At 42.5% G+C, this 13,145-nt stretch overlaps 1 protein-coding gene across 5 annotated transcripts in view; it reads left to right on the top strand.

The window, feature by feature from the left end:
* Positions 1 to 13,145, top strand: part of cep43 (centrosomal protein 43) — a 112,126-nt gene that overhangs the window by 29,988 nt on the left and 68,993 nt on the right. For all 5 annotated transcript variants that reach the window (XM_078556760.1, XM_078556759.1, XM_078556757.1 and 2 more), the window contains exons 4-5: positions 1,845 to 1,933; positions 9,667 to 9,804. In XM_078556760.1, coding sequence (XP_078412886.1) covers positions 1,845 to 1,933; positions 9,667 to 9,804 — 227 coding nt within the window. The remainder of the gene's footprint in view (positions 1 to 1,844; positions 1,934 to 9,666; positions 9,805 to 13,145) is intronic.

Genomic DNA, 13,145 nt, shown 5'->3' with positions numbered 1-13,145 from the left:
AGCTCTCCCATCAATGGTGGTTCACCCATCGATTCTACCGCAGGGTATTGGGGGATACCCTGGAGAGTATCGGCTGTCATGGATTGGTGATTAAAGAGTTGTTGGAAATATTTTTTCCAGTGTTGACTGATGGCATTATCATCCTTAAGAAGAGGAACACCATCCTGTGAGCGACGGGGATTTTGTTCATTTGACCTTAGTCTATAGATAGTCCTGGTGGTTTCGAAAAAGCTTTGCATGTCATATTGGTCAGGTACTGTTGGATCTCTTGGGCTTTCTCTTCCCAACACATGTCCTTTATCTTCTGGATTTGTCTTTGGGTGTCAACCCCGAGCTGCTGGAATGCTGCTTTATTGATTGCGACCTTGGGTTGTTCTCCCAGGCAATGAAGATTGCTGGGTTTTTTTTGTTCTAGGAGGTCACATTTTCAGCATCGTTTTGATTGTTGTCACCTGGACTGGTTCAATGTAATAAAAGGACAGCGACAGCTTGGCTACGAAGTTGGCTGAGTGACATGAAACAAAAGTAGTGAACAAGAACAGAAAATGCTGGAAATGCTCAGCAGATCTGGCTACATCTGTGGAGGGTGAAACAAATTTAATGTGTCAGGTCAATGACCTTTCATGACCAGGTCATTGACCTGACAAATTAGCTCTGTTTCTCTCTCCACAAATGCAGCCATATCTGCTCAGTATTTCCAGCATTTTCTATTTTTATTTCAGATTTCTAGCACCTGCATGTTTTGCTATTTCAGTAGTGAGTAGTTGTTTTTGAATGGAAGAACACATTCAGTAGGGTTCCTTAAAGATTGGCACTAAGACCACTGCTTTTCTAGATTTATAATAATGACCTAGATTTGGCTGTGAAAGGCATAATTTCAAAATTTGATGATGAGATAAAATTTGGAAGCATTGTGAAACTGTGTGGAGAAGGATAGTGATAGACTTTTGAGGACGTCTACAGGATGGTGGAATGGGTGACCGTGTATTAGGTGAAATTTAATGCAGAGAAGTATGAAGAAATACATTTTGGACAGAAGAGCAAGGTGAGGCAATATGAAGTAAGTAAAGAGTACAATTCTAAAGGGGGCCCAGAAGGAGAGGGTCCTGGGGGTATTTGTGCACAAATCAATTAAAGTGGCAGGGCAGGTTGAGAAAATGATTAATAAGATACAATATATGAATAGGCTATACGAATCGGGACATAAGAATACAATAGCAGGGAATTATGGGGAGTCTTTATAAACCACTCAGCAAGAGTATTGTGTCCAATTCTGGGCACCACATCATAGGAAAGATATGAAGGCATTAGAGAGGATTAGAAAAGTTTTACAACAATGGTTCCACTGATTTAAGGATTTAAGTTATGGAGATAGATTGCAGATATTGGGGTTGTTCTCCTTAGAGAACAGAAGGCTAAGAGGAGATCAAAATCATGAGAGGCCTAGACAGAGTGCATAGAGAGAAACTTCCCCCATTGTCAGAAGGGTCGAGAAGCAGAAGACACTGATTTAAAGTGAATGGCAAAAGAACTAAAGGCGACATGAAAAGCTTTACACAGCGAGTGTTTATATTACGGAATGTACTGCCTGAGAAGTGTGGTAGAGGCAGATTAAACCCTGGCTTTAAAAAGGGAATTGGCTAATTATCTGAAGAGGAAAAAAATTGTAGGGCTATGGGGAAAGGACAGAAGTGTGGGACTAGCTGAGCCGTCTTGCAGAGAGCCAGAACAGACACAATGGACTGAACAGCCTCCTTTTGTGCTGCAACCTTTCTATGTATGAAAACAATACTGGTAAATTTGTTTACAAATTGACAAAATTGACACACCGTTTTCCTTCATAGGGCGCTTGGTGGCTGGTCTTGTTACTGAATTTCTCCAGTTTTTCAACCTGGACTTTACTTTGGCTGTGTTCCAGCCAGAAACAAACACTGTAAGTTAATTTCACAATCTTTTTCTTTATTTTAACAAATTCAGTCATCAAACTTTGGGATGGTCAGGTCTTATGCGAAATATTTTAAGATTGATACTGTTTTCAGGTATATTTTTGTTTCCGATAAACTTAAAACTAATCAATATTATGTTTATATTTGTCATTTTTTTATAAATGGAAATACAATGGTGTTACGCTGTTGTTATTGAGTCTTTCAGTTCTTTTTGAAGTTTTGACATGTTGGGGAATGCAGCTTCGATTGTGGATGCAGAGTCCCAGCATCAAATATTCCGAGGTTAGATACAGCATAGCTGGATATAAAGTAATGCTACTTCCACGCTGTCCAAGAACGTGCTTTCACCAAAACTTTAGAAGAGCCCAATTCCCCCAATTGCAACAGTATAAAATATTCCAGTTCCCAGGCTACCCAAAAGCATTTCACCTAGGACTCTTAATGTTGACACAGAAATTTCCCAGCTTGGCTTTCCGTCATTGCTGGACCTGAACCCAGGTCAGAGAAATGAAACAGTTAAACTTAGAAGTTCCCCTTAGTCTAGCTCTTATGTTGAGGATCATTCGTGAAAATTTAGTTTCCCCGTAGTTAAAGCAGATCAAGCTATGTACTCAATAATGTATGCCAAAATACCTATGTGCCTGACAAAACAATAGAAATTGTGATGCCACAAAGTAATATCTCTTGCACACTAGTGTAATTGCACCAAACTTTGTAAACATGTCATTCTAAAATGGCAAGAGAACTGATTGTAAGAAATACAGAATGGGGAAAAATGACCATTTCTGAAAAATACAATTTCTCTTCTGCACCTCAATCCCATTCGCCCCCCCCCACCACTAACCCAGAAAAAGAGGGTGGAAAGAACTTGCATTTGCATACCCCCTTTCACAATCTCAAGATGCCTCAACGTGTTTCAGAGCCTATTAACTACTTTTGAAGTGTAGCTACCATTGTAATAATTGTAAGCATGTAAGAAATCTCTTACACCCACACATTCTAATTTTGAAATCCCTCACCTTCAGCCCTCTACTCTTTGATACCTCTGCAGATGTCAACTTGCTTTAATTATTTTTGTTTTTGATCTGTCTTTTTTTTATCACTGACCCTTACCCCAGTCATTGTGCTTGATACAACTTCAAAATCTCTTTAAGGAGTGAAACTTAAGCACACTAGCACCCTGACTGGTCTAGCCAATCATCACCAAATCTGTCATGGCTACACCAAAGCACTATTGTGCTTCATTGTCCTTAGCTAAAGCTATATACTGCTCCAGGGTCATCTTGGAAGTCAAGGATATGACCATGATCTTTTTTAATAAATCCACTTCCCTTTACCCATTCCTAAAACAGCAAGAGGAGCTCTGATTTATTTGTAACCAAGCTCAAGACTATCTGTGCAGCTCCCTCCACTTAATCCTTTTTTTCCATCATAGATGCTTGCATAATATCCGTTGCTATTTGGTCTGCCTCAGCCCCTTAGCCACTAGTACTTTCATACTTGCCATTCCACCTTCAGATTTGACTACATCAATGCACTTCCATCTTCAACCTCCACAAAAACCAATTGGTCCATAACTCTACTGCAAACAGCCTGTCCTGCACCATGCCCCACTTGCCCTTTTTCTTCTCTGGCCAACAATAACTGTGTCCAAGTGCCTTAAATTTAAAATCTTAGTCAATAAATTTCTTCTTGACCTTTTCTCCCACTTTATCTTTGCAATATCCTCCAGAGCGTATTGCTCTCCCAAACAATTTTCTTTCCTCCTAAGGCTGACTTTTTATGTATCCCTTGACCCCATACACATTTTTTCTCTTCATTCCACTGTTGAAGCCAGAGGTTTCAGCCTGCCCTTTGGAACTCCTCCTTAACACTCTTCCTCCTCCCTTAAATACCTTTTTGAAACCAAGTTCTTAGTCATCCTCTCCTAATGTCTTTTTTTCTTTTTCCTGATGTTGAGTTCTTATATGCCTAATTCTTAAGCTCATCTGGATAATATTTACATTAAAGATACTTTGAACATGCACAGTGTAACAATTTTCATTTATAATTACACTTGAACTTGGCATACATGCTTCAAATAATATGATCTCGGCAAGAAACTTTATAGGTGATAAGTGAAAGCAACTAACAATCAGGTGTTATCTTACAAACATACGAAATAGGAGCGGAAGTAGGCCATTCAGCCGCCGGAGCCTGCTCCACCATTCAATAAGATCATGACTGATCTGTTTGTGTTTCGAATTCCACATTCCCAACTACCCCAATAACCTTAGATTCTGTTGGGCAAGGGAATCAATCTACCTCTGCCTTAAAAATATTCAATGACCCCGCCGCCACACCTTCTGAGGCAGAGAGTTCCAAAGTCGCACAATCCTCAGAGAAAAAAAAGTTCTCCTCATCTCTGTCCTAAAAGGGCGACCCCTAATTTTTAAACAGTCCTCCCTAGTTCTGGACTTGCCCTCAAAAGGAAACATCCTTTCCACGTCCAGCTTGTCGAGACCATTCAAGATCTTATACACTGCAATCAAGTCACTCACTCTTCTAACCTCCAATGGAAACAAGCCCAGTCTGTCCAACCTTGCCTTGTAAGACAACGCGCTCATTCCAGGTATCAATCTAGTAAACCTCTAAGCTGCCTCCAACATATTTACATCCTTCCTTAATTAAGGAGAACTAAACTGCACACAGCATTCGAAATTTAGTCTCACCAATGCCCTGTAGCATAACATCCTTAGTTTTATGTTCGATTCCTCTTGTAGTAAAGGATAGCATTCCATTAGCTTTCTTAATTACTTGCTGTACCTGCATACTAACTTTTGCAACTCATGCAATAGGACACGTAGATGCCTCTGCACCTCAGAATCTGCAGTCATTCTCCATTTAAGTAATACTCTTGCTTTTTATCCTTCCTGAAGTGAACAACTTCACAATTTCCCACATTATACTCCGTCTGACAGATATTTGTCCACTCACTCAACCTTTCTATGTCTGTCTGCAACCTCCTTAAGTCCTCTTCACAACATACTTTCCTATCTTTATGTCATCTGCAAATTTAGCTACCATGCCCTTGCTCCCCTCATCCAAGTCACTGATATGAATTGTAGAAAGCTGAGGCCCCAGCACAGATCCTGCGGGAATCCACTCGTCCTGTCCTGCCAAGCAGAAAATGACCCATTGATGCTTGCTCTGTTTTCTGCCAGCCAGCTAATCACCTATCCATGCTAATATGTCACCCCCTATACCATAAGTTTTTATTTTCCGCAATAATCTTGATGTGGCACCTTTTCAAATGCCTTCCAAGTACAGTATGTCTACAGGCTCCCCTTTATCCACAGTGCACATTACTCCTTCAAAGAACTACAATAAATTGGTTAAACATGATTTCCCTTTCACAAAATCATGCTGACTCTTCCTGATTTACCTTGAGTTTTTTTAAGTACCCAGTTATAACCTTCTCCATGACAGACGTCAAGCTAACTGGCCTATAGTTTTCTGTTTTATGCCTCCCTCCTTCTTGAATAAAGGGCTTATATTTCCTACTTTCCAGTCTGATGGAATATTTCCAGAATCTAGCGAATTTTGGAAAATTAATATCAACGCATCTACTACGTCATTAGCCACCTCCTTTTAAGACCATGGGATGAAGTCCATCAGGACCCGGAGACTTGTCAGCCCTCAACTCTATCAGTTTGCTCAGTACCGCTTCCCTAGTGATTGTAATTTTACCAAATTCCTCTCTCCCTTCCACCTCTAGATTTACAGCTATTATTAGAATGTTTTTTGTATCTTATATAGTGAAGACTGAAGCAAAATATTTGTTCATTTCCTCTGCCATTTCTTTATCTACTATTAACTCCCCATTGTCACTCTCTAGAGAACCAACGCTTAGTTTACTTATTCCTTTCCTTTTTAAATACCTGTAGAAACTCTTGCTATCCGTTTTTATATTTCTATCACCTGACCTGCCACTCATCTTTGTGCAGTTATATGCTTTTTCCTTAAGTTTGATGCTTTCCTTAACTTGCTTAGTTAACCATGGATAGCAGGCCCTTACAATTTTTCTTTATAGTAGGAATATACCTATTCTGAACGTTTTGAAATATCCCCTTAAGTGCCTGCCACTACTCTATTGATCTATCCTCTAGCCTAGTATCCCAGTTCACTTCAGCTAGCTCAGCTTTCAAGCCCACATAGTTGTCTTTATTTACCCTTTCAAACTGGATGTAAAATTCAATCATATTGTGGTCACTGCTACCTAGGGGTCCCTTTACTCTGAGGTCATGAATTAATCCTGTCACATTACACAATACCAAGTCTAATATAACCTGCTCTCTGGCTGGTGTCAGAACGTGCTGCTCTAAGAACCTATCTTGAAAGTATTCTAAGAACTCCTCATCCAGGCTACTACTGCCAATCTGATTTTCCAGTTTATATGTGGATTAAAGTCACCCATGATTATTGCTGCCCCTTTATCACAAGCACCCAGTATTTCTGCTTGCATACTTTGTCCTACATTGTGGTTATTGCTAGGGGTCCTGTAGACCACTCCTGCTGGTGACTGCTTTCCCGTACTATTCCCCTCTCACCCAAACCGATTTGACATCCTGATGTCATGAACCAAGATCATCTCTAACTATTTCACCAAAGCCACCCTTGATTAACAGTGCTACCCCTCCACCTTTACCTAGTTTCCTTTTTCATCTTGCATGTTATATGCCCTCAATATTTATGATCTGATCCTTGTCTCCATAATGGCTATCAGATCATATTTATTTACTTCGAATGTGTGCTATCAATTCATTTACTTTGTTATGAATGCAATGTGCATTCAGATACAGAGCCTTTAGTTTTGTCTTTTTGTTATCTCTTTTATCTAGTTTTGACTCTTGGTGTATTCTTAGGTTTTTTTCTCTGTTCCTTCCTGCCATTCTCTGATGTGGCTGTTTTGTTATTAATCATAAAATGCCATACTTGTTTTTTGCTTAACTACTGGTTATTCTAGGAAGGTTATGATTCCATTAGCTTTTGGACTAAAGTGTCTCAGAGGAGAGATATTGAAGTGTTTGCTGCATCATATTGAATGATCAGAGATACTGCACTGTTATTAAGCAAGAGAAGTAAAGGGAAGGTGTAGATGAAACGTCTTAAATAATTTTTTTTATTCTAACATTGGATGTGAGCGTCACTGATAAGACAAGCATTTGTTGCTCACCCCTAGTTGTCTTGAGAAGGTGGTGGTGAGCCACCTTCTCAAACTGCTGCAGTCTGCCTGGTGTAGGTAAACCTACAGTGCTGTTAGGAAGAGAGTCCCAGGGTTTTGACCCTGTAACAGTGAAGGAACCGTGATTTATAGTTCCAAGTCAGGATGGTGTCAGGCTTGGAGGGAAACTTGCAAGTGTTGGTGTTCTGATGTGTTTGCTGCCTTCAAGGTTGTAGAGGTTACAGGTTTGGAAGGTGCTGTTGAAGGAGCCTTGGTGAGTTGTTGCAGTGTATCTTGTAAATGGTTCACACTGCTGTCACCATTCGTTGGTGGTGGAGGGAGTGAATGTTTAAGTTGTTGGATAGGGTGCCGATCAAGCATGTTGCTTTATCCTGGATTGTGTCGCACTTCTTGAATGTTGGAGCCGCACTCATCCAGGCAAATGGAGAGTATTCTATCACATTCCTGACTTGTGCCAGGTTAGATGGTGGACAGGCTTTGGGGTCAGGAGGTGAGTTTGGCACCATAGAATTCTCAGTTTCCAACCTGCTCCTGTAGCCACAGTATTTATCTGGCTGTTCCAGTTCAGTTTTTGGTCAATGACAACCCCTCCAAAATGCTGCTAGTGGGAGATTGTGATGGTTATGCCATTGAATGTCATGGGATGATGGTTAGATTCTCTCTTGTTGGTAATGGTCATTGCCTGACACTTGTGTGGCATGAATGTTACTTGCCACTTATCAGTCCAAGCCTGAATGTTGTCCAGGTCTTGTTGTATATGGGAATGGACTGCTTCAGTATCTGAGGAGTCGCGGGTGGTGCTGAAGATTGTGGAATCATCAGTGAACATTCCCATGTCTGATCTTATGATGGTCATTGATGGCTGAGCCTGGAACACTATTCTGAGGAACTCCTGCAGGGACATCCTGGAACTGAGATGATTGGCCTCCAACAACCACAACCATCTTCCTTTGTGCTAGGTATGACTCCATTCATTGGAGAGTTTTACCCCTGATTCACATTTACTTCAATTTTGCTGGGGCTCCTTGATGCCACAATTGATCAAATTCTGGCTTGATATCAAAGGCCTCTCGCCTCACCTCCTTGAGTTCAGCTCTTTTTTTTCATATTTGGTCTGAGGCTTTAATGGAGTCAGGAACTGAGTGGCCCTGGTGGAACCCAAACTGGGTGGTGAGCAGGTTATTGCTGTGTGAGTGCTGCTTGATAGCATTGTTGACGATATCTTGCATCAGTTTGCTAATGACTGATGTGGCAGTTATTGGTCAGATTGCATTTGTCGTCTTTTTTGTGGACACAATATACCTGAGCAATTTTCCATGTTATTGGGTAGATACCAATGTTGTAGCTATACTGGAATAACTTGGTTAGGGATGCAGCTAGTTCTGGAGTGTAAGTCTTCAGTATTACTGCTGAAATGTTGTCAGGGCCCATACCTTTGCTGTATCCATTGCCTTCAGCCATTTCTTGATATTGCATGGAGTGACTCAAATTTGCTGAAGACTGGCATCTGTGATGATGGGGACTTCGAGGAAACTGAGGTGGATCATCCACTCATCACTTTTGGCTGATGATGGTTGTAAATGCTTCAGCTTTGTCTTTTGCACTGATGTGTTGGGCTCCCCCATTGCTGAGGATGGGGATATTTGTGGAGTCACCTCCTCCAGTTAGTTGTTTCATTGTCCTCCATAATTCATGGCTGAATGTAGCAGGCCTGCAGAGTTTAGATCAGATCCGTTGGTTGTGGTTTCGTTCCCAGGCAACTCCTTCTCAACCATATATCACTGTACCGCCACGTCTGCTTGGTCTGTCCTGCTGGTGCAACAGGGCATATCCAGGGATTGAAATGGAGGTGTCTGGGACATTGCAAGTATGATTCGGTGAGTATGACCATGTCAGACTGTTGCTTGACTAGTCTGTGGAACAGCTCCCCCAATTTTGGCACATGACCCCAGATGTTAGTAAGGAGGATTTTGCAAGGTTGACAGGGCTGCGTGCGCCTTTGTTACTCCTGGTGCCTAGATTGATGCCAGATGATCGTCTCGTTTTCTTAGTTTTTGACTTTTCTGTAGCAGTTTGGTACAACTGAATGGCTTGCTGAGCTATTTCAGAGGGCAGTTAAGAGTCAACCACTTCGCTGTGGGTCCGGAGTCATATGTTGGCCAGACCTGGTGAGGAAGGCAGATTTTCTTTCTTAAAGGACTATAGTGAACTAGATGGATTTCTACAACCATCTGATATCCGTAGTGGTGCCTATGAAACTAGCTTTTAATTCCAGATTTATCAATTAATTGAATTTAAATTCCACCAGCTGCTGTGGTGGGATTTGAACCCATGTTCCCAGAGCATTAGTTGAGCCCCTGGATTACCAGTCCAGTAACATACCACTATGCCACCGTCCCCCAAAAAATGCACATTCATAATCCTTGTCAAGGTCATTAATGTTCATGATAAATAATTATGCCTTTAATTTATATTGCCTCTTTGTTTTGTACTTAGTTCACTGGACTTGATGGGCGGGATAATCTTGCCGGGGAGCTAGGAATCCATGAAGGAGATGAATTGAAGGGAGCACCGCTATTATTGGAGGTGATGAGAAGAGGTCAACAAAAAGAAAAACGCAATTGCCTTTCTGATGTAAGTAACTTATACAATGGATGATGAATATTCAAATGATATTCCTGTTTCATTTAAGTGCCGCCATTTTTATTAAGCTTCAAAATGTAATTTTGGTTGATAAGCAATTCTAAACTGAGGTGAGGTGAGAGTGACTGCCCTTGACATCAAGACAGCATTTGAGCAAGTGTGGCATCAAGGAGCCCTAGCAAAACTGGAGCCAATGGGAATCAGGGAAAGCTCTCTGCTGGTTGGAGTCATACCAAGCACAATGGAAGCTGGTTGTGGTTGTTGGAGGTCAATCATCTCAGTTCCAGGGCATCACCGCAAGAATTCCTCAGGATAATGCCCCAGGCCCAACCATCTTCAGCTGCTTCATCAATGACCTTTCTTCCATCATAAGGTGAGAAGTGGGGATGTTCACTGATGATTGTGCAATGTTCAACACCATTCGAGACTCTTCAGATACTGAAGCATTCCATGTCTAAATGCAGCACGACCTGGGCAATATCCAAGATTGGGCTAACGAGTGGCAAGTAAAACATTCATGCCACGCATCTCCATTCATGTCATCTCCAACAAGAGAGAATCTAACCATTGCCCCAATATTCAATGGCATTACCATCACTGAAACCCCACTATCAACCTCCTGGAGGTACCATTGACCAGAAACTGAACTGGACTAGCCATATCAATACTATGGCTACAAGAGCAGGTCAGAGGCTAGGAATCCTGCGGTGAGTAACTCACCTCCTGACTCCCCAAGTCTGTCCATCATCTCTAAGGCACAAGTCAGGAATGTGATGGAATACTCTCCACTTGCATGGATAAATGAAGCTCCAGCAAGCTCAACATCATCCAGGACAAAGCCGCCCTTTTGGTTGGCACCACATCCACAAACATTCACTCCCTCCACCACTGACATATAGTGGTAACAGTATGCACCATCTGCAAAATACACTGCAAGAACTCATCATGGATCCTTAGACAGTACCTTCCAAACCCGCGACCACTACCATCTAGAAGGACAAGGGCAGCACATGTATGGGAACACCACCTCCAAGCCACACACGACCCTGACTTGGCAATATATCGCCATTCCTTCATTGTTGCTGGCTCAAAATCCTGGAACACCCTTTCTAATAGCACTGTGGGTGTACCTACACCACAGGGACTGCAGCAGTCCAAGAAGGCAGCTCATTACCACCACCTCAAGGGCAATTAGGGAATGGGCAATAAATGCTGGCATAACCAGTGATGCCCACATCCCATGAATTAATAAGAAAAAGGCTGGATTTTACAGTGTAAATCAAGTGACCCCCCTTCCCTGCATACATAAAATATGCGTGATGACATCAGGTCAGCATTCCAATGTCATCACGCCAGTCTCCGATTATTACAGAAGACGAATGTGCATGGAAATCGAAAGCCCACCCACCGTTTTTAAATTGTCAATAACCTGTTAATTGATTATGTTAAAGAGCCAATTGTATGCAATTTTTCTTTGTCGACTCCATTTTTTTTGGGTGTCAGACAGGAAAAAGTTTGGGAATGCTGTACCCCAGGAATGAGGAGGTGGCACAAGGGTGGAAGAAAAGCCCTTCAATGAGACCGGGGCTGCATGTAGTAGCAGGTGCTGATGAAGTTGGCAGTGTTTGTTTATTCACTGTTTTGAGCCTGCAGTAAGAAATAAAAGATTGAGAGGACAGGGGAATCTTTAAAATTGGTAGCCCTAACCGACTTCCCGTTCACCGCATAATGTTCCGGCCTAAACGCCTAATTGGATGCGGAGCCGCCATCGCAATGCTAATTGGCTGCCCAATGCTCGATTTACCATATTGAGATGGCGGGAGCAAGCAGACCATTGTCTCCTTCACCAAAGCGAAAACCATAAAATCCAGCCCCAAACCTTGTTGTGCGTAAAGCTTCAATGTTACTCTGCAAAGATGTCTCGTCCAATTGTAGGTTTCTTTAGGCCTTCTTCCAACATCTTAGAAATAAAACCAGAGTTAGAGGCAGAATCTTGTGCAGTCCCCTGTGGCACATTTTGTGGCAGGGACCATTTAATCAGGTGGGAGGGTGATAGGTGGGGACCCCGGCACCTTCCCGCCTCCAGTCCAATTAAGTCCAGGGTCTGTGTGCGGCCGTCCTGCCCCATTACCAATTGAGGCCCTAAAGTAGGCAATTAATGCCTTCGTTCAAAGGCACTCGGTGCCTGATTGAGGGACCCAGCATTAGGAAGAGTAGGCACCACTTAGAACCACCACCCTGTCCTTGCTGCTCACCGTCTCTCCCCTGCGACCCTAACCCGCCATCACTCAGCTCTGAAGAAAAGCCATACGGACTTGAAATGTTAAATCTGTCTTTCTCTCCGTAGATGCTGTTAGACCTGCTGAGTTTTTCCAGCATTTTCTGTTTAAATATCATTCGGCTCTTGTCTGCAATCCAGCGACGATCCTAGCACTCGGATGATTGGCCAGCAGCTCTTTGCAGTGGAACTTCTGCTTCCAGGGTCCTTGATCCTGGGGGAGGGCCTGCTGCTGGTCTGTCAAATTCCTGAATGGAACAAGATGCAGTGGGTCTTCCCAGCAAGAGGCGACAATGAGGCTCTGGCCGACTTTGCAGCCGGTGGGTGAGACCCCCACCCCCCCTGTCACCACCACAAAATTCTGGCCACAGTCTTTTAGGGAATTTAAACATGTAGTTTAAAAATGGAGGAAATGACGATCAGTATTTTGGTGAAATGATTTGTAATTTTAAAGTACTTAGTGAATAATTGGGTTGCCTTGATGTCTTGGCTAGATAAGTCTTTAGCTAGGTTTGATACCTGACCAATGCTCTGAACTGATTTTATCTGGGTTAGTGGCAGGGTCACTACATTAGCCCCTTCATTTAGTCAGAGGGTGTAAAAGTGGCCAGAGTTCCTCCTCTTGATTACTATCCAGCGACCTGCTTTGCAGCCATGAACTTTAAATGAGAACAGGATCGGGTTTGGATGTGATTTCTTTTTCGCACCCTTCCTCTGACCATGGTTGAAGAGCATGTTGATGCCTGTTATCAAGGATCAAACTTCCCCATTCATATAAGTTACCAGAGCTCAACTGGCAGTGGTGGAACTGCACCTCAGCAAGAAATCTTAATGTCTAGCTTCAAAGTGGTCCCTAACTAACCCAACTAAATATGGTGTGGATGCTGGGTAAGGGCAGGATCCGGCTCGCCCACAATTTGGCCCCTTTGGCCAAATAACTTACAGATGCCCATTGTCCAGAAATGTATGAGGAGTATGTTCACATTGGAGGGCACTCGTTTCAAAAGAACTGTGCCTCAGTAAGGAGAGAATGGGTGATGATGGAAAAGTAGAT

Source organism: Cetorhinus maximus, chromosome 14 (genome assembly GCF_964194155.1).
Source record: "Cetorhinus maximus chromosome 14, sCetMax3.hap1.1, whole genome shotgun sequence".
In the NCBI taxonomy this organism is placed as follows: Eukaryota; Metazoa; Chordata; class Chondrichthyes; order Lamniformes; family Cetorhinidae; genus Cetorhinus; species Cetorhinus maximus.
Note: the sequence above shows the minus strand (reverse complement) of the source record. Positions and strands in the feature narration are given on the sequence as shown.